Source organism: Neofelis nebulosa, chromosome 8 (assembly GCF_028018385.1).
Source record: "Neofelis nebulosa isolate mNeoNeb1 chromosome 8, mNeoNeb1.pri, whole genome shotgun sequence".
NCBI classification, from domain to species: domain Eukaryota; kingdom Metazoa; phylum Chordata; class Mammalia; order Carnivora; family Felidae; genus Neofelis; species Neofelis nebulosa.
The window spans coordinates 6,490,805-6,515,787 of record NC_080789.1 but is presented as its reverse complement, the minus strand read 5'-3'; the positions used below and the strand labels follow the sequence as shown (position 1 = coordinate 6,515,787).

Sequence of the window (24,983 nt, the reverse complement as noted above, 5' to 3'; positions counted from 1 at the left end):
GGCCTCACCTGGCAGAGAGCATTTTCCTCTGGCCCAGCCCTGGGGCTGCCAGCAGGGCACCTCTGGTCTCTTCCGGGATCTTGGCCAGGCATCCAAGGTGAGGCAGGAGGGACCCCACAGGCCGGGGGCAGCATGGCCCTACTCTGGTAATGGGCTCTTGGGGGCATCTCATTTGGCCTCATTTAGGTTATGCACGGGGGGGGGGGGGGGGGTGAAGGGTAGGAACGCAGGCTCCCCACGCCAACCCCACCCCCGGGCTGTCAGCTTATTGGCTGCTGGGTCCCTAGACTCTGCTCTCTGGGCAGGCTGAGTGACCTCAAGCTTGTCACCAACCCCCTCCAGCGCCAGATGCTTCCCCATCTGCAGGATGGGGCTAATGTGGGCTGTGTGAGCGGGTTCGTTTCATCAACCACCAAGCACTTGGTGTCAGAGCATCACTTTTATTATATTTATTATTATCATGTGTTGATCGTGGGGGGGGGGGGTTTCCTTAAAATGCTTTTCCTGAGCCAAAAGAACTCCACGCCCCCATGTCCTGAAGTGGCCAGCTGGCACATCTCACCCTTGCAACAACTCTGGAAAGAAGAAAGAATGGGGTGGGCAGGCAGGCCTCCCCCAAAGGGCTCCCCAGGCCAGCTCTGCATGTCTCAGTGCTGCTGAGAAAGAAACCAAAGGCAGAAAAGAGCCAGGCACCTACCTGGGTTCACGAGGCTGGGTTTGCACCCCCGGCTCTCCTACAGGCTGCCTCCCCCTGCTCCTCAGGAGCTCCCCTCTCCTTCCTATCCCCTTTTCTTGGGTTTTTCCACGCCCCCGTGGTGGGCACCTCAGCCCCCACCAGCCTGGCTTCCCTGTGATGCCCTGGAAGACGCTTCGGTGTTCACGACGGCTCTGGTGTGCCGTCCAGATGACCCAGATGTTCACCCGGCTCACTCCAGCTGATTCTGGCTGCCGCTCCCCCCTCCCCGCCCCCGGGGACCGGCTGCCTCCACCCTGAGATAGCACACTGGCCTGGGGGTGTCCCACCAGCCTCACACTGAAGGGAGTGTCTCCAGGGGCCTACAGCATGGCCTCCAAGAACACCTCCTGGGCCAACAGTTCCCCGCCCTCCCCCCAGCCTGCCCCAAATCCTGGCCTGCAGCAACTCGGGCCTCCCTCTCCCAGGCCGCACCCCCGCCCCCCCCCCCCGCCCTGTCTCGCCTCCCCCGGGGAAAGGTGACCGGGTGCCCCTCTCCATCAGGACGCCCAGGTGGGGCGCAGGGTGGGGGGGTGGCCGGCAGGGCCCTCACAAGTACATCTTCATGGCCTCGTGTGTCGTGGGGCAGTAGCGGGCATGGAGCTGGGCCAGCAGTGCCCTGGACGTGGCCTTGAAGCGGGTGCCCTGGCTCTTCCTGTTCCACACGTGGACGGCGTAGGTGGCGTTGAGCAGCCGGTGCAGCTCCTGGGGGCTGATGTCCTCGAAGTACTTCTTCCAGTGCTGCCAGGGGATGGGGTAGAAGGCCTCACAGGGCAGGGCGGTGACCCCGCGGCAGGCGTGGCTGTCACCCAGGCTGCGGACGGAGCACCACTTCTTGAAGACCCGCGTGAGCAGCTGCGGGCCCTGGTGGCCCCAGATCCAGCCGTTGTAGTGGGCCACGAAGTCTCGCATGCACAGCGCCATGAACTCGTGGTGGCGCTCGAAGGCCAGGAAGGCCCCGTTGAGGACGTAGCGGGACTGAGTGCCCAGCGTGTTGGTCAGATTCCGCAGGCTCTTGAGGACGATGAAGTCCGTGTCCAGGTAGATGCCCCCGAACTTCCACATGAGCGCGATCCTGGAGGCATCGGAGAGCACGGGCAGCAGGTAAGGCTCCCACCGGCGTCGCCTGGCCGCGTACCAGGCCGCCAGCGGCGTGTCCCGGAACAGCTCTTCCAGGTCCAGCGGGAGCACGTGGACGTTGGGGAAGCAGCCCAGAAGCGAGAGCCCCAGGTGCCGGGGCAGGGAGGCGTTCCCGCCGGGCAGCCCCTTCATCAGGACCACCACCCGGGACTCGGGGTGAGCCCTGGCCGCCGACTCCACGGAGCACATGAATAGGAAGTTGGGGCTGGTCCGGTCTGAGGTCTCCAGGAAGAAGATGTTGCCCGGAGGCGGGGTGCTGGAGATCGGCGTAGGGGGCACCAGTCGGGGGCAGGGGACGTCGGCAGGCAGGTTAGAGAACTCCCTCTGGCCGCCGGGCTCTCCCGCGATGTGCCAGTAGATCATGACGGAGACGAAAAACGTGAACTTGAAGCTGATGATAAACAGGGTGCAGACCCGCTGCCTCGGGGCTCCCCGGAGCAGCCGCAGCAGGCAGTCAGGGGGCCTGGACATGTTCTCCCCAGATGACACCAGGAGCCTCCAGCGGGAACTGGCTGGTCTGCAAGAGACGAGCAGCACATCAGGGCAGGCTGCCACCTCCCTAAGCCCGAGAAAGCGCTTCCCACAGACACCGGCCACGGCCGATGCTGGCTTCCGAAGCCCTGGGGGCCCACTGGCCGCAGAGTCCCATCTCCTTCCTCACCTGGGAAAGCTGGAAAAGCAGGCCACGGGGCCGAGGTCTGGGCAGAGTCCCTTTCGCTCTCTGTGACACACCTGTGAGCTTCCCAAGGACGCAGCCCGTGCTATCTACGACACGTGGCCATCGCGGGCCCAGGCCGGGGTTCCGGCAGCCACGAGGGTTGTCAGAGGTGATGTTCCTGCAAGCGGCACACAGGCCCCTTTGCCGGGTGAGGCCGGTCCCCCTCAGGCCGCTGGCAGCCTGTGATTCGAAGCCTAGCGCTTTACCCCTCGGCCCCATTCTGCTCCACAGACCGGCTGGAACTGGGCCGAGGAGGCAGACGGCCAAGCAGCCTTGGGGACTTTCTGCAGAGAAGCCTGGGGCTCAGGCGGCCTGGGCGCTGGCTGCTAAGGGGCTGGCTGGCAAGCTTGCAGGACGGGTGGGCTCCAGACACATGGGGATGCGTGCTGGGTCCTAAAGCCCTTGCCTCAGACGCACTGGGGTCTCCTGGGCACCTGGCTTCCCCAGCCCCTGCCCTGGGCTGTGCAACTTACAGACGCAAGTCTGGAGGGACAGGGGCGGGGAGGTTGTGCCGTAGCCCGTAACCTTGCCCAGGACTATTGCCCTTGGACCCTCACCGTCTCCTGGTGATGTCCACTTGGCCAGCAGCTAAGAACATCCTGAGGGCCCAGCAGGTGGCTGGGGGAACAAAATAGGCTTGGGCTCTGTCCCCAAGGGTAGGACTATAGGAGCATCTGGGAGGCACGGGACCTGACGTGTACCTGAACCAGCTAAGGCCTGGGGCAATGCGCTCAGCTCAGATTTGCCACCTTCAGGACGGGAACACTGGAACCCACTAAAGGGTTGGCCGTCACCACACACGTGCCAGGTGACCTGCTCAGCACTTCACACATAGTCAACTTCTTAAACCCTCACAACCACCCTTTGCAGAGGCGATCATCGCCCCCATCTTACAGGTGAAGAAACTGAGGCACTGAGAAGTCTGGTAAGCTCACATACAGTCCCACGGTAGGCAAGTGGCAGGGCAGGGGTTGGAAGCCAGGCCATCTGGCTCCAGAGTGCACTCTCTCACCCCTGCACCATCCGGCCCGGGAGAGAACCGGCAGAGGGGACGTGGGAGCGTGCCTGGCACTTTGAGGACTCCGTGCACATTCGCCGGGGCTGTTCTCGCTATTTGCAGGATCCTGGCCGCCGTGTACTCAGTGCCTTTTAAATTCTTGGCGCCCCACGCACACCCCCTCTGGCTCTCAGTAACCCCAGGGGTGGTTGTATCATTTCTCCTTCAGCGGCCAGGAAACTTGGACACAGAGGGGCGGGGGGACTGGGTGCAGCCCGCAGGCTAAGGGGAGCTGGAGTCACCCCTTCCCCAGGACAGACGGATCTCCTGGCCTGAGAGTGAGACTGAGCAACCGGCCGGCCCTCCTGGTGGAGGGCCGGGAACCGCGATGACGTCACTGGCTGGTAACTGACCAGCCTGGGCGGCCCATGGCGGCGAGGTGGGGATCTGGGCCGCCGGGCAGCCCTCCCGGAGACACGCCCTGGCTCAGCAGCCAACCTTCTCTGCCAACAGGAACACGGCCCTTCCACAAGCTCTCCGCGTCCACAAATCCATCTGTAAGACACAGCGAGACACAGAGTGAGGGGGGTGGCGGGCCCACGGAGTCAGCCCCCAGCCGCACAGGGGGGATGTTCATTGATTTGTTGACTGTCTCGGCCCCACAGGGAATGTACTTGGGAGAAAGGGAGAGCTGGGTGCGGCTCTGCCCTGGAGGAGCTCTCAGCGTGCGGGGGGACCATCTGGAAATGCACTAGTCACAGTTGAAATGGAGCAAAGGGCCCAGCGGGGCCAGGGAAGGTGGCTTCTGGAGAGGTCACACTGATGGAGGGGCCTTAGCCAGATGGGCCTCCATACCGCCAAGGGTGCCTGCACACCTGCCCTCCCCAGAGCCCAGCTCAGTCCTTGGCGCATAGTAGGGACACACAACCTGATTCATCCTCTCGTGGACCCGCTCACTCACTGACTCACTCCCCTGGCAGCCAGAGGGACACTTCAAAAACACAAGCCAGGTCACGTCATTCCTCTGTTCAGACCCTCAGTGATGTGGGAGGCCCCGGTCGCCCAGGTGCCCCCGTCCCTGACCTCACACGCCACTTGCCCAGCCACGCCTGGCCTCCTCACTCCTTCTCAACCCCACTGCCCACCCCCGTGCTGCCATCTCAGGGCCTGCACACTTGCTGTTCCCTCGGCTTGGAATGCTCTTCCCATAGTGTTTACCTGGCTCGTTCCCTCACCTCCCTCTCGTCCTCAAAAGTCATGCCTCCCCAGCCCTTCCATAGTCCCCTGTGGAGCTCGCGGCACCTAATCGAGCATCCTGGACATTTGGTACTCGTTTGTTTGGGTTACGTATTTGGAGCATAACCCCACGAGGACAGGTGTTTTTTGCCTTTTGTTCAGCATCTAGAAGAGATGACTCTTGGAAGGTAGTGAACAAATACCAAGGGAGGGAGTGACTCAGCGGCTGGGTGAATGAAGGTGGGAGCGAGTGAGTGAAGGAGCAGATCAGTGAATGATCAGCGAGTGAATGAACGAATGAGTGAATGAATGAGTGAATAAGTCAGTGAGCCAGCAAATCAGCACGTGACCGAATAAAGCAGTTGAGCGCCTGTGTGAGGGACCTGGGGGTCGGCGGCTGGGTCAGGAGTGGCAGGGCCAATATACATCAAGAACCTTGTGTTCCGCCCCCCTGGTTTTCAACTGCGAGGAGAGGCTATTTTGGTCTTGAGTATTTTTAACCCAGTGTGAACCACACCGAGCAGGGGACAGACAGTTGGATCGAGCAAGGTCCTGGCTGCTCGGGGGTCCCGAGGCGTTGGGGTGATCTGGGCCTTCTGTGGGTGGGGTGGGGTCTGGGCCTGTTGGGGAGACAGGATTTGCCACCTGAGCCCGCGCTGACCGCAGGGGACAGTACCGGCCCCGAGCAACACCGTATTTGGTGATAGAGCCCAAGACCCAGGAATAGAAACGACGCACGGGGCCAAGTTGGCCACAGCCAAACACCCGTGTGACCTCAAGCCCGAAGCATGCTCCTGGCCCCCCTGCATGGGCCTCGCAGCTGTGGCTCAAGTCCTGACCCTTGTCAGTGGAGCCTGGCACACTGTTCCTCCTCCTGCCTCCCTGCCTACCGCTTTCGGCCCTGCACCGGGGAGAGATTTCCAGTTAGCTGGTGAACTGTGGCCACTTCCCTGCCCTGAGCTCTTCTGTGGCTCCCCATCCTCAGGGACCCTCCCAGCTCCCCATGATCCATCTCAGGCAGGTCGTGAGGGCGAGAAGCACACAGCCGGCAGGCCAAAGGGCCAAAGGCCTGACCGCTCCCTGTGGGCTTGGCCCTTGCATTAGTTTTCGGGGCCCCACGTCAGGAGTGTCAGCATCAGGGACCAGCCCAGGGCCTTGGAATGGCCCCACTACCTGAAGATTGTCATTCATTCACGGCCCACAGTAGGGGCATCTCCCTCTGCCCTTCCCTCGGCTCCCAGGTCCAGCCCAGCTCAGCCCAGTGCTGGCTGACCACGACCCAGACAGAACAGGGTCGCGGCGATGGTCAGACACAGTCCACACTTCCTGAACGACTTACTACCAGGAAAGGTGCTCACTGTCCCTGGGGTTCCAGAGCTAGGGCCTTGGAGAGTCTGATATCCCAAGGGGGACACAGAGGCCCAGAGACGGTAAGGGATTTGGCCAGGGTCTCGCAGCAGCAGAGAGTGGAACTGACACCCTTAGGGAGCTCTTCCTACCCCTCTGCAAGAAACGTCCCCTCCCTGGGCCTTCCTCGAGCTGCTGCAGGAGGCTGACAGCCCAGCAGAAGTCTCAAACCACAAAACCAAGGAGATGTGCGAGACTCTGATCAGCATCCTGTATCGGCTTCCTGTGGCTGCGGAAACTGATGACCACAGCTCTGAGGCTGAACGCAGACGCGGATCTTCTCACAACTCTGCAGAGTGGAGGTCCAAATCCAAGGTGTCAGTGGGACCACGCCCCTTCTCGGGCTCCGGGGGAGAAGCTTCTCCCAGTTTCTGGTGGCTCCAGGCATTCCTGGGCTTGTGGCCGCTTCCTCCAATCTCTGCCTCTGTCTTCACGCGGTCTTCCCCTCTGTCTCTTGTAAGGACACTTGTCATTGTACTTATGGCCCACCTCACTAACACGGGATCATTTCCTTAACTCGAGATCCTTAACTTAGTAACGCCTGCAAAGACCCTTTTCCCAAAGGAGGTCACATTCACGTGTTGCAGGGTTAGGGCGCGACGATCTTCTCTGAGGCCACTATCCATCCCACGACACCTCCTTTCTGTGTCTCTCTGTCCTGGAGACTCAGAGCCCCTCTCAGGTCACACACTTCCTGGAACATCCCTGAAACGGCAGCTCCGTGGAGAATGTGCCTGGGGGGGCCTCTCTGCGTGGCAGGACAGCACTGGGGAGTCCCAGTGGACATGGGGTGGCAGGCTTTGCCTGCCCAGCATCCGTCCCCCCTCTGCTGATAAAAGTATCCTGATTGCCTTTGAGGGACCACCTCTGCCCCACAGACCCCACTCTCTAGCTCTTGGGGGCAGCACACGTTCAGATCTGCCTAATGTCACGTTCTCCAGCCACAGTGAGTAGCTGGGGGCAGGGCCTGTAACCCAGTGGGAGCCAAGCAGAGTCAGGAGCTTTCCAGTGGGGTCTCTAAGATGAGGCCCGAGCCGGAGGGGAGAGCCTGGCTGAGGCTGAAGCCGGCCCAGAGGCAACAGAGCCAAGAGACGGAGAGAGAGAGGCACGATGACATCATCTTTACATCTGGATCCCGCTGTGTTTGAAACTGGTACATCCTGCACTTTTTCAGAATGGAGGTTATAAAGTGTTCCTCCTCCAGAGCCTATAAGATGTTCTAAAGCCAGGGAGGTAGGGAGGTAGAGACTTCTTTTTCCAATAGGAATAAGGCAGATTCTTGGTTCTGGATCTTTCCCCCCCTGCTGATGTCATACAGAGCAACACAGGAAAGAGAAAATAAGCCACAACTTACAGCTTTAGCAAAACCGGGGCATGAAAAACCCATAAACTCTAACTCGCAAAGCTGGACCTGAGTCCAGCAGATACAGCAGTGAGGTGGGGAGGAACGGGGGGGGGGGGGGGGGGTGGAGGGGCCCGGAAGTGGAAGATCGTAGAGATCGCCACTTCTAAAAGGAAGACGAGTAAGTCAGAAGAGAGATGTAGCCTGGATGAACCAGGAGAGTTCGAGGATGGAGGCAGGTGTCCCCTTGAACCTGGTTGCGTTCTGTGAGGCGAAAGAGCACTGGGTCCTGAGAAGGGTTGTATTTTAAAGAACGATCCATTTCCATAAAAGCAGAGGAGGGAGTGGAGTCTTTCAACAGAGAAACTTAGAGAACTTGCCTGGCCTGTCTCCCAATTTCTACCAAAACCTCCTGTTAAATGCTGATCCAGGAAAATTCAACCGATTTGAGTATAAAAAACAATGGTTAAAGGAATAAACACAGTGTCCATATAAGGAAGCTACAAGAATGAAAAGGGGAAGGAACACTAATGTTCTCCTATGTAGAGAAACTATTCACTATAGTTTAAACATTCACTATAGTTGGGGGCACCTCGGTGGCTCAGTCGGTTAAGCGGCCGACTTCAGCTCAGGTCACGGTCTCACAGTTTGTGAGTTCGAGCCCTGCATCAGGCTCTGGGCTGACAGCTGGGAGCCTGAAGTCTGCTTCGGATTCTGTGTCTCCCTCTCTCTCTGCCCCTCCCCCACTAGCACTCTGTCTCTCTCTTTCTCAAAAATAAATAAACTTTAAAAAGAAATTCACTATAGTTAAGAAAATTCACTACAGTTAAGAACATTCACTGTGAAAATATCACCACATGGGGCACCTGGGTGGCTCAGTCAGTTGATGATGATCTGGCTCAGCTCATGAACTCACGGTTGGTGAGATCGAGCCCCGTGTCGGCCTCTGCGCTGACCGTGGAGCCTGCTTGGGATTTCTCTCTCCCTCTCTCTCTCTCTCTCTCTCTGCCCCTCCCCAGCTTGCTCTCTCTCGAAAAATAAATACACATTTTTTTAAAAAAATCACCACAAAACAAATAAAAATTCTAATACAAAATTACAGCATGAATTTAAAACAATGAGAACAACAACAACTTTAAAAAGTAATTCTAGGGGCGCCTGGGTGGCTCAGTCGGTTGAGCGCCGACTTCGGCTCAGGTCACGATCTCGCGGTCCGTGAGTTCGAGCCCCGCATCGGGCCCCTGTGCTGACAGCTCAGAGCCCGGAGCCTGTTTCAGATTCTGTGTCTCCCTCTCTCTGACCCTCCCCCATTCATGTTCTGTCTCTCTCTGTCTCAAAAATAAATAAACGTTAAAAAAAAAAATTAAAAAAAAAAAAAAAAAAAAAAGTAATTCTAGGGGCGCCTGGGTGGCTCAGTCGGTTAAGCGTCCGACTTCGGCTCAGGTCATGATCTCGTGGTCTGTGAGTTCAAGCCCCGCGTTGGGCCCTGTGCTGACAGCTCAGAGCCTGGAGCCTGCTTCAGATTCTGTGTCTCCCTCTCTCTCTGACCCTCCCCCCGTTCATGCTCTGTCTCTCTCTGTCTCAAAAATAAATAAACGTTAAAAAAAAATTAAAAAAAAAAATAAAATAAAATAAAAGTAATTCTAGCCATGAAGGCAGACCAAAAAGCAGAAGGTACAAGAGCTGGAGAAGAAACGATTAGGCAAAGTGACAGCAAGAGAAGAGGATGATGTGTGAGGACTGACAGACCTCAGGAAAGAATTAGAAGGCGATACAAAAACACTTCGGAAATGAAAACCAAACGGCCGGAGACACACGGGAGCACGGGCTCCATACAAAGTATCGAAAGAGATACAAACGGGAAAGGGAGACGAAGTCAAGAAAATCCAACAGAAATCATCAAGGAGATGTTAGAACTGAAGACACGAGGTGGAACAGGCAGCAGAGGGGAGCCAACAAACGTGCGGCCAGGGCTCCTGAGGAAGAAAACGACGCCAATGGCTAGAAGAAATATTTGCGATTATAATTCAGGAGAACTTACCTGAAATAGGGGGAGACTTGATCCCATAGATGGAAAGGCACACCGTGCGTTAGACAGCGGTGACCCGGAACCGTGAATCCCGAGACGTGTAATAGTAAAATCTCTGGACTTTAATTTTTTTTTAAAATGTTTTATTTTATTTTCGAGAGACAGAGACAGAACACGAACAGGGGAGGGGCAGAGAGAGAGAGTGAGACACAGAATCGGAAGCAGGCTCCAGACATTGAGCGTGTCTCCACAGAGCCCGATGCGGGGCTCGAACCCACGAACCGTGAGATCGTGACCTGAGCCGAAGTCGGACGTTCAACCAACTGAGCCACCCAGGTGCCCCCAAATCTCTGGACTTTAAAGGTACTTTAAAGGACTTTAGGGGCACCTGGGTGGCGCAGTCGGTTGGGCGTCCGACTTCAGCCAGGTCACGATCTCGCTGTCCGTGGGTTCGAGCCCCGCGTCAGGCTCTGGGTTGATGGCTCAGAGCCTGGAGCCTGTTTCCGATTCTGTGTCTCCCTCTCTCTCTGCCCCTCCCCTGTTCATGCTCTGTCTCTCTCTGTCCCAAAAATAAATAAATGTTGAAAAAAAAAATTAAAAAAAAAAATAAATAAATAAAGGTACTTTAAAGGACTTTAAAGACCCCTCTGAGGCTTTAGAAGTGACAGAAGATATGCCTTAATCACTCAGTACAGTATCAGCTGAAATGGGGCAGCCACAAGAGAAAGGGAAACCCGTTAAGTTTATTGTTGTTCATAGAAGAGAAACAACAGAGACTCTCTAAAGAAAAAAGAAACTAAGAGTATTTTATATGTCTTTGTACACGTGGGAGGGCTATATTCTTTATAGCCCTCCCACGTGTACAAAGACATATACATACATACACAACATGATGGAAAGAACACCAGACACCTGTCGCATCAATATATATAAACAGGCTTGCCTCGCTTACCTTTACTAAGAGAAAGATTTTTTTATTTAGATCCCAAACAAAACCCAACTCTATCCTGTATTTAAGAGATATACATCAAAATGATTTAGAATGGTTAAAAGCAAAAAAAAGAGCAAAAATATAAAAACAAGTATAAACAAAAAGAAAGCTGGGGCCGTAATCTTAATATCAGACTGAGAATTCAAGCAACCATCAGTAAGTGAGCCAAAGAAGGGCCAATAATAATGCTAAAAGGTATAATTCACAACATACCAAATAATACTGCAGCAATTTTCAGGAATTAGAAATTACAGAATGCTACGATAAATAGATTGAAACACACTAATAAGAGATTTTAATTCCCCACTCTTTTTTAAAAATGTTTTAAATGTTTATTTAATTTTGAGAGAGAGACAGAGACAGAACAGGAGTGGGGGAGAGGCAGAGAGGGAGGGAGATACAGAATCCAAAGCAGGTTGTAGGCTCCGAGCTGTCAGCACAGAGCCTGACACGGGGCTCGAACCCATGAAGTGTGAGATCATGACCTGAGCCGAAGTCAAACGCTTAACCAACAGAGCTACCCAGGCACCCCTTAAGTCACCACTCTTAACCCAAGAAATAAATATAAGAATTCAGATGTAAATAAATGATCAGTGAGGTTCTACACTGTATCAAACTCTATCTTCATAATAGGCAACACACTTTGTTCTCAAGAGTTGATGAAGCATTCACTAAAATTGAAAACAAAACTGACAAACCTTTAGCTGGATTCATTGAGAAAAAAAGAGAGGACTCAAATAAACAAAACCGGAAATGAAAGAGAAGAAATAGCAACCAACACCACAGAAACACAAAGAATTATACGAAAATACTATGGAAAATGACCTACCAACAAACTGGACAAACTGGAAGAAATGGATACATTCCTAAAAACATATAACCTTCCAAAACTGAATCAGGAAGAAATGGAAAATCTGAAAAGACTGATTACCAGCAATGAAACTGAATCAGTAATAAAAATAAATAAATAAATAAATAAATAAATAAATAAATACCAAAAACCCAACAAACAAAAGTCCAGGACTGGATGGCTTCACAGGCGAAGTCTACCAAAGGTTTAAGAAAGAGTTCATACCTATTCTTTATTTATTTTATTTTTATTTATTTTATTTATTTTTGGGACAGAGAGAGACAGAGCATGAACGGAGGAGGGGCAGAGAGAGAGGGAGACACAGAATCGTAAACAGGCTCCAGGCTCCGAGCCATCAGCCCAGAGCCTGACGCGGGGCTCGAACTCACGGACCGTGAGATCGTGACCTGGCTGAAGTCGGACACTTAACCGACTGCGCCATCCAGGCGCCCCTCATACCTATTCTTTAAATAGTTAAACTATTCCAAAAAATAGAAGAGGGAGGAAAGTTTCCAAATTCATTTTATGAGGCCAGCCTTACCCTGATATCAAAATCAGATAAAGATACTACAAAAAAAAAAAAAAAAGAAAACTATAGGCCAATATTTCTGATGAACATAGATGCAAAAATTGTCAACAAAGTATTACCAAGCTGAATCCAACAATATATTTAAAAAATCCTTGGGAGGGGCAGGGGAAAAAAGCATTCAGCATGATCAACTGGGATTTATTCCTGGGATGCCAGGGTGGCTCAATATCCAAAAATCAATCAACATGACACATCCTATTAACAAGGGAAAGGATGAAAACCATACAATCATCTCAACAGATACAGAAAGAGCACTTGAGAAAGTACAACATCCATTCATGATAAAAACCCTCAAGAAAACAGGTTTAGAGGGAGCATATCTCAACATACTAAAGGCCATATATGAAAAACCCACAGCTAACATCACAGTCAATGGTAAAAAACAGCTTTTCTTCTAAGGTCAGTAACAAGACAAGAACGTTCACTCTCACCACTTTTATTCAACACAGTACTGGAAGTCCTAGCCAAAGCAATCAGACAAGAAAAAGATATAAAAGGCATCCAAATTGGTAAGGAAGAAGAAAAACTCTCACTACTTGCACATGACATGATACTATAAAGAGAAAACCTAAAGTTTCAAAAACAAAAACAAAACAAAACAAAACAAAAAACTATTAGAACTAATCAACGAATTCAGTGAAGTCATAAGACATACAGAAATTAATATACAGAAATCTCTGTTGCGTTTCCACACACAAATAATGAAGTAGCAGAAAGTGAAAGTAAGAAATCAATCCCATTTACAATTGTACCAAAAGGAATAAAATACCTAGTAATAAACTTACCCAAGGACGTGAAAGATCGATACTCTGAGAACTATAAAACACTGACGACAAAAATCAAAGATGACACAAAGAAATGGAAAGGTATTCTATGCTCATGGATCAAAAGAACCAATATTGTTGAAATGTCCACACTACCCAAAGCAATTTACAGATTTAATGCAATCCTTATCAGAATCCCAACAGCATTTTTCACAGAACTAGAACAAATAATGCTAAAATTTGTATGGAACCACAAAAGACCCCGAGTAGCCAAAGCAATCTTCAGAAAGAAGACCAAAGGTGGTGGTTTCCCAATCCCAGATGTCAAGATGCACTACAAAGCTGTCGTCATCAAAACAGTATGGCACTGGCACAAAAACAGACGCATAGATCAATGCAACAGAATAGTGAGCCCAGAAATAACCCCCCGCTTGTATGTCCACTTAATCTTCGACAAAGGAAGCAAGAATACGTGACGGGGAAAAGACAGTCTCTTCAAGAAATGGCGTTGGGAAAACTGGACAGCCACATGCCAAAGCATGAAACTGGGCCTCTTTCTTCACGCACACAAATAAACTCAAAATGTATGAACGACCTAGATGTGAGACGCAAAACCATAAAATTCCTAGAAGAGAGCACAGGCAGTAATTTCTTTGATCTCAGCTGTCGAAACCCTTTTCTAGATACCTCTCCACAAGCAAGGAATACAAAACCAAAGATACATGTGTGAGTCTGGAATTTACAAATTGAGTCTGAAGTTCATATACCAAAATAAACAAGCCGAGACCCATAGGAAAACTCTGAGAAGGGGGAAAAAATGAGGAAGGGCTGGAGTGCTTTAGATATTAAAACACACTATAAAGTTTCTTTTTTTTTTCATGTTTATTTATTTTGAGAGAGAGAGAGCGAGTACAAGTGTGCATGTGTGAACTGGGGAGGGACAGAGAGAGAGAGAGAGAGAGAGAGAGAGAGAGAGAAAATCCTAAGCAGACTCTGCTATCAGCACAGAGCCCCATGAGGGGCTTGATTTCATGAATTGTGAGATCATGACCTGAGCCAAATCAAGAGTCAGATGTGACTGTGCCCACGTGCTCCTATAAATTTTCAATAATTAAAACAATGCAGTCTTTGAAAAAAAATTAAGTTTATGTATTTATTTTGAGAGAGAGAGAGAGAGAGAGAGAAGGAGAGGGCAGAGAGAAAGAGAGAGAGAGAGAAAATCCCAAGCAGACTCCAGACTGTCAGCACAGGGCCCTATGCGGGGCTCGAATTCACAAACCATGAGATGATGACCTGAGCTGAAACCAAGAGTCAGATGCTCAACAGACTAAGCCACCCAGGCACCCCTAAAACAATGCAGTCTTAAACACACACACACACACACACACACACACACACACACACACACACACCAGAAAACAAAAACAGTGCAGTCTTAACATACGAACAAACAGGACAATGAAACAAAACCTATCACAGCAATAATGAAGTGTTCACACATCCAGTAAAGGCAGTATCTCCAATCAGTAAAGTAAAATGGGTCTTCTAAGGTGTTGGGCAGGTGGAGTTCACCTCTCAGAACATGCCCCAGGATAAACTCCAAATGGAAAATAATAAACCCCATAAACATGCAGAACAAAACATGGGTGAATTCCTTTGTAACTTCAGAGTTGGGAACGTTTTCTTAATTATGTAGGAAATCCATCCAGAAGCCATAAAAGAACAGATGAATAAACTTGACTCCTTGAAAATGCCAACTGATCCGTGTCCTCCTCCAAAACACCATCAGGGAAGTCAAAGTAGAAGGAACTACTTGGGATAACTTATGTGCCCCTCGGATCCCAAAGGTCCACTTTTCCTAACCTCTAAAGAGCTCCCAGAAGTCAAGGAGAAAACGACCAACAACACAGAGAAGAAAAAGAGGCCAAGGGCAGCTTACGCACAGGCAAAACATGACCCTTAATCTGTCAGCGAGAGGGAGGGTCTTTTTGTAAGTAAAAGAAATGCAAATTGAAACGCTCAGATAGCATCTCTCACCTGTCAGATTGGCAAAAATCCAAAACTTCGACAACACGTTCTTCTGGCCAGGCTGTGAGCAAACAGGCATCTCGCACATGGCCGGGAGGCATGCCAGATGGTACCAGTCCAGTGGTGGAGGGCAACTGAATGACACCCAGCGAAACCCTTTCGCCACGCCATCCCAGTCTGTGAATTTATCCGTAGATAAGTGCCATTTGTACAGGTCACAGGTTGGTTCTCGATTGCAAACGATGAAAAACAACCCAAGGTCTTTCTCGAAGGCACTGATTACACATTGATGCCATGAAAACCAATGTCAGCTCCCAGAGGGCAGGGACCAAGTCTGCTGTCACTCATTGTTGCGTCCCCGTCGTGGCCAGCACGGACGCTAGCACAAAGCGGGGGCTCGATATATAGGTAGATAGATGTAGATAGATAAATACATATATTCTGAACGAGTGAGTAAATGATCCCTAAATGGCCCACAAAGCCAAGATCAGATACGGTAACTGACCAGGGAAATGCCTTTTGCAAACTGTAAGCCATGTGTGGATACAGATTACAGCTGGTAGAAAGTGTAATTGACACGTCCTGCCTCACCATCTGTGGGTACAAATTAAGGTCACACGCCTTTGACTTTTCATATTAAAGTACCTGAGTGTTCACGGGTCCCGAGAGAGGAAAGGCCACCTTCCCAAAGCCTGGGAGACACGATTTCCACCTAGGGAGATCTGCCCCCAAGTCTTAGACCTCTCCTCTCTTCCCGAGGCCATCCCTCCCTGCCAGGGTCACTGCCCCTCTGCACTGGAGGCTGGACTGAAGATCGGGCTGCCTGGGGTTGGCTTCTCAGGAGCATAGGGTGAAGTCACCGTCCCCGAGCTTTCTGCTCAGTTCAGGCAACACAAGCCACCACGAGTCTGGATTCCTACACCTTTGCTGTCTTGGCATGTCCACACATGCACCTGCCAGGACCCCCTGCAGTGCCCCGGTGGCAGGGCGTGGTGAGCTTTCTGCGTCGGTCGCTTGCTCTGCCCCGAGATCACAGAGGAACAGGTAGCAGAAAACTCTTCATCGGATAAAATCATGCCCGGCTTTAAGCAAAACTGGTGCCTTTAGCACTTAGGTTTAGGCTACATTCTCGGTTAATTTCTGTGTGTGGTATGAGGGAAGACTGCGGCTCATTGTTTTCCGTAGGGGTAGTTAGTTTTTCCAGCGCTAGTCCGGAAATGTCTGCTCCCACACTGAATTACCTTGGCACTCTGGTCAAAAATCAATCTGCTGTTTAAGCGGGAGTCTGATTCTGGACTCCATATTCTGCTAATTGAATGACAGGTCTACCCTTATGCTAAGACCACACGGACTTCATAACTGCAGCTTTATGTTAAGTCTCGAAATCAGGTATCCCTCCCACCCTTTGTCCTTTTTTTAAGAATTGTTTTGGCCACGATAGGTCCTTCATACTTCTGTGTCAATTTTAGAATCAGCTGATCAATCTCTACCAAAAACTGCTGGGATTTTGATGGGGATTGCACTGAATCCGTACGCCAATTTGGGGAGAATTGTATCTTAACAATATTAAACCTTCCACTCTGTGAAAAAAAAAAAAATCACACCTGCAAATGCAATGCCCATGGAAAAGGCATTTAGAAACTCTGGCCTGGGGGGCTCAGTTAGTTAAGCATCTGGCTCTTGATCTCGGCTCAGGTCCTGATCTCACGGTTTGTGGGATTGAGCCCCACATGGGGCTCTGTGCTGTTGGCGGAGAGTCTGTTTGGGATTCTCTCTCCCTCTCTCTCTGCTCCTCTCTCGCTCACACATACTCTCTCTCTCCTAGAGTAAATACATAAACTTAAAAAAAAAAGAAAAAGAAAAAGAAAAGAAAGAAAGAAACGCTGGCCTGAGTTAAGAGTCCAGAGTTCACCCTACTTGGAAGAAAGTTTCCATGTTGCTTGACTTTTTCCTCTTTTACTGTATTCAAGATTAAAACTAATTGGCAGCAAAAGACAGTGCCCACCCTGCCCCACGCGGTTTGCACACACACACAGCACTGCCCACACTCGGTACTCTTTCAATTAGCAATAATCGTGCCTCGGATAAACCTCATTGGCTACGATACTGCCACTGAGCAAAGCTCACACTCGGTATTCTTAACAGTCTTTGCTAACTGCATATTACCTGAGCAAGGGACCTGGTTTCTATCTTCTACACACTTGCTCTGTGATCTTGGGGTACGGCCTCCCCCACCATTTCTGAGCCTCAATTTCTCCACCTGTAAAATAAAGAGCTTGGAAAAGACCATCTCTAAGGATCCTTCTAGAAAGACCTTCCAAATCTGGTTTCTCCAGCACCAGTTCTGTTCATGGCCAGCATCGGCCTCTCTAGACAGAGTATTTCAGGGCCACCTGCCCCTTGGTGTCAGGCCAAGAGCGCAGGCAGATAATAAGGCCAAGGGGCTGATAATTCACAGATAAGAGAGTTCCTGCTCGAGCTGATACCAAAAAGTCTTCCTGGAAAGAAACCCAGCCAGCCCTCGGCATCACACAGAGCACCCTGGTCCTTCATTCAACAAATGCTTGAACACCTACTATGTGCCACCCCCCACTCCAAGGTCTGGAAACACAGACAGCAGTGAACAAAGCAGATACTCTTCAGCTTCATGGAGCTGAAATCCTAGCGGAGAAAATTAACGGATAAAGAAATACAGTAAGCGATAACATGTGCTGGGTTGAGAAATACAGCAGGAACAGTGGACTGGAGGACCGGGGCAGGGGTGCTACTTTACATAGACCAGCAAGGGATGGCCTCTCTGAAAAGCCGACAGACCTGAAGGAAGTGAGGGGGCAAGCCTTAGGGCTACCTTGGGTGGGGGGGCGGGTAGTGTGTCCAGGGAGGGAAATCAGTGAGTGCAAAGGCCCTGGGGCATGTGTGCCCGAGGTATTGGTGGAATAGCAGAGTAAGCAAGGTGGGAGGAAGGACAGGAAGTCAGAGAGATAATGAGGAGGCAGGGTCATGGGGGGCCTTGAGGGCCACTGGAAGGATTTGTCTCTCTGATTGGGAGACCTGCCTTTGGGAGATTTTGAGGAGGAAGGGGCTACAATGTACCTTATGCTTTAAAGAGATCTTTAGGATCTGGATGCTTTTTAAGACTAAACCAAGGGAGACGTGTGGCAACAAGAAAGCAGTTACGAGGCTCTTGGGGATAATCCAGAGGAGAGGGAGGCACAGGGCTGGGACACAGGGGGACAGCTGCTCTTGCAACACCTTTCTGACACATCTCTCCTGCCCGTCTTCAGCCCTGTGACCACAGCCCAGCTCAGGACTCTGTCCTCTGCCTTGAACCCCAGCAGGTCTCCACACCCCACCCCACCCCACAACACCCATGCCTTGTGGGCACTTCCCCAGCACCCCCCGCCCCTCTCCAGGCCCACAACCTCCAGACCAGCCAAGCTGACCTCTGCCACATTGCTCAAGCCAACAGGCTCTGGGAATTCCGGATTTCTGCAATACGCTCCCTCCTTTCCCTAAAACGCCCCTCCGCGCTCCCCTGTCCAGGAACCTCTTAACCGAAATATGTGGGAAGAGCTGCCATTTGCCAAGAATGTGCCACGTGTGAGGCGTCCTGTCAAGCACCGTTCACCCTTTACCGCGTCCTCGTATCTACCACCACGGCCCCATTTTACACATGAGAAAACGGAGAGACCGACAGGAAAGGTGACCCACCCAATGCCGCGGGGCTAGTAAGCATGGGAGGGAGGATTTGCACCCAGGTTATTATATCTGCCCCAAATTCTCAGACAGCCCTTCCTCCCTGAGTCTCTCCCGACCTAGACGAGCAGGGCAGGCCACCTCCAGGAAGCTGCCTGGATTTTGGCACAGCTCCCACCGTGGGCCGTGGGCTGGGGCCCCCGTGCCGCACACAGTAGGCCCTCGTGGCTCCCTTCCAAATGAGCAGCACTCACCCCAAGGCCTGGCCTCGCCCACAGCCTGGATCCCGGGCAGACCCTCAGGGCCCCGGGGGAGTCCCGCTGGGAATGGCCAGGGTGATTTGGCCTTGGGGCCTTCGGGGCACTGAGCCAGATGCCGCGCTCTCCCGAGGCTGTCGGTGACCCTAACGAACTTAGGGAGGGCCTGACGACAGCAGGTGGACCATAAACTTGTGATGATCGAGGGATAAAGGAAAACCATCCTGATGCTCCAGGAGCCCTTGAAAATGACGGTAGAAACTTGAGAGGAAAATCAACTCCATTGCTCAAACCCGCCAGGCTCTGGGAACTCCGAGTTTCTGTAAAATGTGCCTCCTGCTTCCCAGAATGCCACCCCCCCATCCCCTCCCCTGCCCCAGCAGCCTCCAGCCACAGTAGGTAAGATGAGCTGCCGTTTGCTAAGAGTCCCAAGTGCCATTCCTGGCGGCGAGGGTGACGGGCGACGTTAGCTGTGTCTTCGTGCCTGTGGCTACTGTCCCCGTGTGTCCACAGAGAGGGGGACGTGTCCAGTCACCACCCTGCAGCGACACCTCCTGCTTTACTCTCTCTTGCGGACAGTAGTGTGACGTCACTAAAGGCCTGAGGCGAAAGCACGTGCCACGGTCAGCCTTCCGGTGACCTTGGCACCTCGAGTGCCCGCGTCAGCGTTCCGGTGGAGCCTTTTCGGTCCCTTTCCGCGCACCTGCCACACACAGGGCTGCCGTGGACAGACAGAGCCGCATACGCACGGAAGGAGACCCTATTCCCCCGTGCTGTTCTATACCTTGTTTAATTTTTCACCCAGAGACACGCCGGGCCCCTGTATTTTCAAATCAGATAGTGGCGGTGCATACGCGGCGATATCCACGTCCCGAAACTCATCGAGCCGCGCGAACGGTTCTGGAACAAACCCGCCTGAGAGCACACGTGCCCTCTGCCCTCCTATCACGCCCACAAACGCAGACCCGTACCCTCAGTTCCCAGGGTCGCGCGTCACCTCGCGTGGTGAGTCGCATCCTTCGTCCCGCCTGCTCCCCGTCCGGGCTGCTGGAAGTGTGGTTTCCATCCTTCTGCTTTCACGGGCGACACCGCGGTGACTGTCTTAGCACTCCTGTCTTTGAGCACATCCTTAATTGCTTCGGGAGGACTGGTTCCTCGAAATGAGCCGCTTGGGCCAAAGGAAACGTAATTTGCACTTACAGATGCGGCCCACTAAGTGGCCTCCAGAAAGGCTTTCCAGAGCTCACGCTGTCACCCCCTCAGCATGGGGAGGGGTGAGGGCCCTTCAGTTGACGTTTGTGACTGGCTCCCTCGTGACAGGCGCGGAGCTACGTGGTCACTGTCCATTTCCTGAGGACTTCCTGTGCACAGCCACGGGGCAGAGTGCCTTTCACACGGTAACTCATTTAAGCCTCCCGCCAGCCCTCTTCGTATCCAGCGGGCCCTCTTCGTATCCACCAGTGTCAAGAGTTGAGGGAACCGCCGGGGTTCAAACCCCCTCCCCTAGGTGAAAGGGGTCTGCCTGTGGCCAAGTTCACCTGGGAGTGCTGTGGCCCCGGAGCCTCAAACGTCCCCCACGCCCCGCAATAAAGAAAAGGCGCGTAACTCTCGAGTCTTAGTTTCTTCACCTGTAAAATGGGCAGAATGGCACAGGGTGACCGAGGGGGTTAAATAAGGTCGGGTAACAGTGTCTGGCACCGGCTAAGGGCTCAATCGTGGAAGCCCGCCCCCCAAATCAGGAGGTTGCCTTGGAGACCCAATGGAAGGTGCAAATGAGGACTGCAGACGACCCCGGAGAGGTGGGGGCGGCCGTGGGGACCTTTCTGGGCTCTGTGTCTACACCCGGGACAACAGATTCTGCTCTTCCAAACCGAGTCTGTTGGGTGAACGTGAAGATCACTTCTCCCGCTTCGCCCTCACGTGCCTGCCTCTTCACCCAGCGCCCCCCCACCCGTCTGTCCATTCAGACCTGGCGCTGGTGGGACTTCCAGGAAGTGCTTTGTGTCCCGCTGGATGGAGTCAGCTCCTGGCGGGTGCGGGTGTGGGCACGGGGGAGAGTGTGCAGGCACTAAGGAGAAGGGGAGGGGTTCTTCTAGTCCCGTGGCCAGCTCAGCTTCCACGGGGATCCGTCCAGAGGGAAAGCAAACAGGCAGACAGGAGAGGAGAGGACCCTCGCTCGGACTAAGATGGGTACGGCTTCCTGACACCTACTAGAAATGGAGGCACCAAGAGGAGAGCGGTTCTCAAGGGCGCTCAGTTAATGTTGGAGGGCCAACGTTGAACCCATCCCTGCCGCTCATCAGCTGACTGAACCAGAACGAGGCACCTTCCCTCCCCCCAGTCTGTAAGTGGGGGGTGATAACACCTGCTACCTCCCAGGGAAGCAGGGAGGACCCTAGGGGATGAGGCTGGCAAACAGCATTGGGAGCTGGGACCTCAGGACCAGAATCTCTCCTCTCCACTGAGCTTTTCCGCCTCTCTCTACAAGAAGATCAAAGCCGGTCCCTAAGGTGTCGGTCCAGCCCTTCCCTGTCGCCTCTTGTCCTCACCAGCTCAGAAGGTCCCTCAACCAGTGCCAGACACCCCTACCCCCTGCATCTCTGAGACCTCAACCTATGGACCTGCCTCTCCTCCGGGACTCAGCCACTCGGTCCTCTGGCTCCTTCCCGTCAGCTCATAAATGCAGCCACCTCCGTCATCGAAAAGCACCACAACAGATAAAGTAAAATAAAAATAAAATACGTGCTCCTCAAAAACACACACCAGTGGCAGCAAAAGTAAAAGCCAAATGATAACCTGGGAGGAGGTCTTTGCCACCAAGAGACCAGACGAGGGGCAAAGACCTCACGGATGAGCTCCAACAAATGAATAAGAAACACACATATGGTGATAACCATTTCGCAATTCACGCAGGCCAGATCGTGCTGTATACCTTCAACATACACAGTGCTGCCTGTCATTTATATCTCAATAAAACCGGGGTGGAGGGGGCGCCTGGGTGGCTCGGTCGGTTGGGCATCCGACTTTGGCTCAGGTCATGATCTCACAGTCCGGGAGTTCGAGCCTCGCATCGGGCTCTGTGCTGACAGCTCAGAGCCTGGAACCTGCTTCCGATTCTGTGTCTCCCTCTCTCTCTCTGCCCCTCCCCCACTCCCGCTCTGTCTCTCAGAAATAAATAAACATTAAAAAAAAAATTTACAAAAAAAAAAAAAAAAAAACTGGGGAAAAAAAGCACACAAAGATCCCGGACATTCTTTGACTCAGAGTAATTTCACCTCTAGGAAATAACAAGAAATGCATACTCACAGCCTGAGGAGGTATGAATGGTATAGGCCCTCTACAGAGCCAGCTGGCTCTAGGTAGAGCCCTTCTAGAACTTCCTATACATCAGATGCAGTGACTACCAGGTAATTCTCTTTCCAGGAAAGATCTGGCAATGTATAAATGCGAAAGTTCCATGTGACGTCATCCCAAAGAGCCAAATATTGAAAAGCACCTAAATTTCAAATAACGTCTATTAACTAACATGATGTAACGTATCCAAGTGCTGAAAAATATTTTAAAAAGTGTTTGCGAGAGGTGAGGCATTTGAAGTTTTCATACAGACGAGGTATATTCAACTACGTTAAAAAAGTATTTTTGAAAGTTTGGCGAAATGGTGAATGTGAACGATTAGGTATCTCCAGGTGATGCAAATATGGAATCTTCCCCTATTTCTCACAGTTAATTCACTCAAGCAACATTTAGTGAGCACCTAGTACGTGCTGGGCTGGGCACTGGGTTTCGGGCGAGGTTCCGTCCCTCCAGAAGTTTCCAATCTGGAAGAGGAGGGGAACAATGAAAATACAGGGGGGGGGGGCGTTTAGCAGGAGCTGTGAGCTCACCTAGGGGGTAACGGTTGGGAAGAAATGCATTCGGGAGAGCACAGCAGGCGCAGACCTCGGTGGAGGCCAAGAGACTCATACCCCACCCACCCGCCCGCCCTTAGGGGAGGGAGAGGCGGGAGAGGGAGAGGAGGGAGAGCCGGGAGGGGCAGCAGCCAGCGGGGAGGGAGAGATAGGGGAGGAAAGAGCTGTTTCCACATTTCAAGCTTCCCTTTCTCATCTGCCCTTTCTTCCAGTCTGGTCGCAAACGTCCCCGGCGGCCAGTTGGTCTTACTCTGCCCTCGTTCCAATTTGGACCTTTCACCTAGACCTTTCTAGGCAGCTGAAAGGGCTTCGGTTGGTACAAGGAAAGGAGGTGCATTTTTAAGAATTTCTGTTTTGGAGTTTGTCCTCCAATATAGAGCTGTCCTGGCCGACCAGCAGGGACGTGCATTCGAGACACTAGGAACAAGCTTGGGAGGAAGATGAACCCCGAGAAGATTCCACCTTTCAGCTCCTCCCTTTCTTTCCTTTTGTATTGGGACCTGGCTGGGGGACACCCCTAGGGGATCCCTGTGGGAACAGGGTGTAGTCCTGGCCAACGTGGGCCCTGCTTTTGGGGACCCCCAAGTGGCCAGCTGGAACAGACAATCACTGAGACCTGGGGGAGACGGAAACGGTGTCCTCCAGAGAGAGGGGTGGGGGTGGGGGGGGAAATGGCTTTTAACCCTCTCGGTGCCAGGGGCTCGGCTGAGTCTGTCAAGGAGGTAGGAACTTCTGTTCCGCGGTGTCAGGTGAGGAAACTGAGGCCAGGGGGCTCCGCGAGCAGCGGAGGGGACTGGATCTCCCCGCCAGAGCCTCTCCCGAGCACAGAGCAGATCCCACTCAGCGTTTCCCGTCTGGAGAAGAGGGAGGGGGCGAAGCAAGCCGGAAAGACGGTTCGTCGCCGGGTCCGGATCCCCGGGGAAGAAGCGCTCGGGCCCTTCTCTCCACCTGCAGGGCCCTCCCCCCACCCGGGCGCTTCCGAAGCCTCAGCATCCTCCCCCCACCCCGCGCTCCCCGGGCCCCGGGCCGACGCCTCCCGCCCCGGGCGGTCTCCCCTCCAGCCGGCCGCTCCCGCCCCGCTCCCAGCCGCACCCCCTCCGGGGCCAGGGGCGAGCCCCGCCCGGCGGCGAGGCCTCCCGAGGGGATGCCGCGCCCCGCGCCCCAGGTCGCCGCGCAGCGGGGCTCGGCCCCGGGCCTCCCGCCCCCTCGGCCCCTCTCGGCGGGCGCAGGGCCCGGGCGGCGCTGCTCCGAGGGCTCCCGGGCGCGGCGCGCCCTCGCCTCGCCGGCCAGGCTCCCGGTCCCGCCGCCGCGCTCAACTTCGGGGCGCAGTTGGCCGGGGACCGCCGCGCCCAGTCGGCGCGCACCCTGGCGTCCCTCCGGAACAGGTGGCCCGGGCGGCGGCCCGGCCCTCCCCGCCCCTCCGCAGCCCCCCCTCCCCCCCTCCCCCCCCCCCCCCGCGGCGCCCCCGCCCGCCGCCCGCTGCGCGCGGCCCCCGGTACCTCCGGCTCCCGCGGCGGCGGCGGGCGAGCTGGCCCCGCGGGGCGGCGGCGGGAGGCAGTGCCCGGAGTCCGGCGGCCGGAGCGCCGCCCCTCCGGCCCGGGCGTGGTCAGCGCCGCCCCGCCCGCCGCCCCTGCTGGGTCCCGGCTCCCCGGGCCGCGCGTCCCCGCTGCTCCCGGCGCCGCGGCCGGACCGCCGGCCGACGGGTACGGGGAGCTCCCGGGCCTCCCGGCCGCCCGCCCTGGGGCTTTATAATCCGATTGCCCCATTTAACAGATGAGGAAGCCGAGGCTCACACGGTTGTTCCTTGAAGGTCATGCAGCCGAGACGGGGCAGCGCCAGGACTGGAACCCGGGCCTGGAACATCTGCATTAACCTCCCCAGTCCCCCCCCCCCCCCCCCCGTCCCCAACTGTGACCCGAGCTAAACGCCGTGCAGGCATTTCAGTGATGTGCTTGAACCTTCACAACTTCCGAGGGTCCTCGCGGCTGCTGCGCCCTGGCCACCCCCCCCCCCCCAGGCCCTCCTGCGGGTCCACCCCCCACTCGCCCTGTTGTCCCCCCTCCTCTGGGCCCAGCCTCCCCGTCAGCCCGTGACTGGAGCCCCGGGGCCACCACCTTGAGACACGGGAAACTCTCCACCCCGGCCCCGGGACGGTCTGGCACTTAGTAGGTGCCTTTGAATGAATGAATCAGAAGGACATTCCTCGAGGCTGCCGCCACCCATCGCAGTCTCCGCCGACCTGGCACTTAGACGCCGCCTTTCCTCCCAGGACCCGCTGACCCCTACGCCCCCTCCCCT

General features: G+C 53.8%; 1 protein-coding gene and 1 pseudogene across 1 annotated transcript; both read right to left on the bottom strand.

The window, feature by feature from the left end:
• Positions 1 to 1,179: 1,179 nt before the first annotated feature.
• On the bottom strand, positions 1,180 to 18,135 carry A4GALT (alpha 1,4-galactosyltransferase (P blood group)). Its single transcript, XM_058741117.1, has 4 exons — positions 16,991 to 18,135; positions 14,834 to 16,645; positions 4,087 to 4,143; positions 1,180 to 2,390 (listed from the first exon to the last, which is right to left on the bottom strand). Exons 2-4 carry the CDS (start codon positions 14,923 to 14,925, stop codon positions 1,283 to 1,285), a joined length of 1,257 nt encoding a protein of 418 aa, XP_058597100.1. The 5' UTR covers positions 14,926 to 16,645; positions 16,991 to 18,135; the 3' UTR covers positions 1,180 to 1,282.
• On the bottom strand, positions 16,880 to 16,948 carry LOC131484110 (U4 spliceosomal RNA; annotated as a pseudogene).
• Positions 18,136 to 24,983: the final 6,848 nt, after the last annotated feature.

Coding starts and splice junctions, on each gene's coding strand:
- A4GALT (XM_058741117.1), bottom strand. CDS start 14,925: ATGCCTCCCGGCCATGTGCGAGATGCCTGTTTGCTCACAGCCTGGCCA. Junction 4,144..14,833: donor GATTTTTGCCAATCTGACAG/GTGAGAGATGCT, acceptor TGTGTCTTACAG/ATGGATTTGTGGACGCGGAG. Junction 2,391..4,086: donor TGTTCCTGTTGGCAGAGAAG/GTTGGCTGCTGA, acceptor CGTCTCTTGCAG/ACCAGCCAGTTCCCGCTGGA.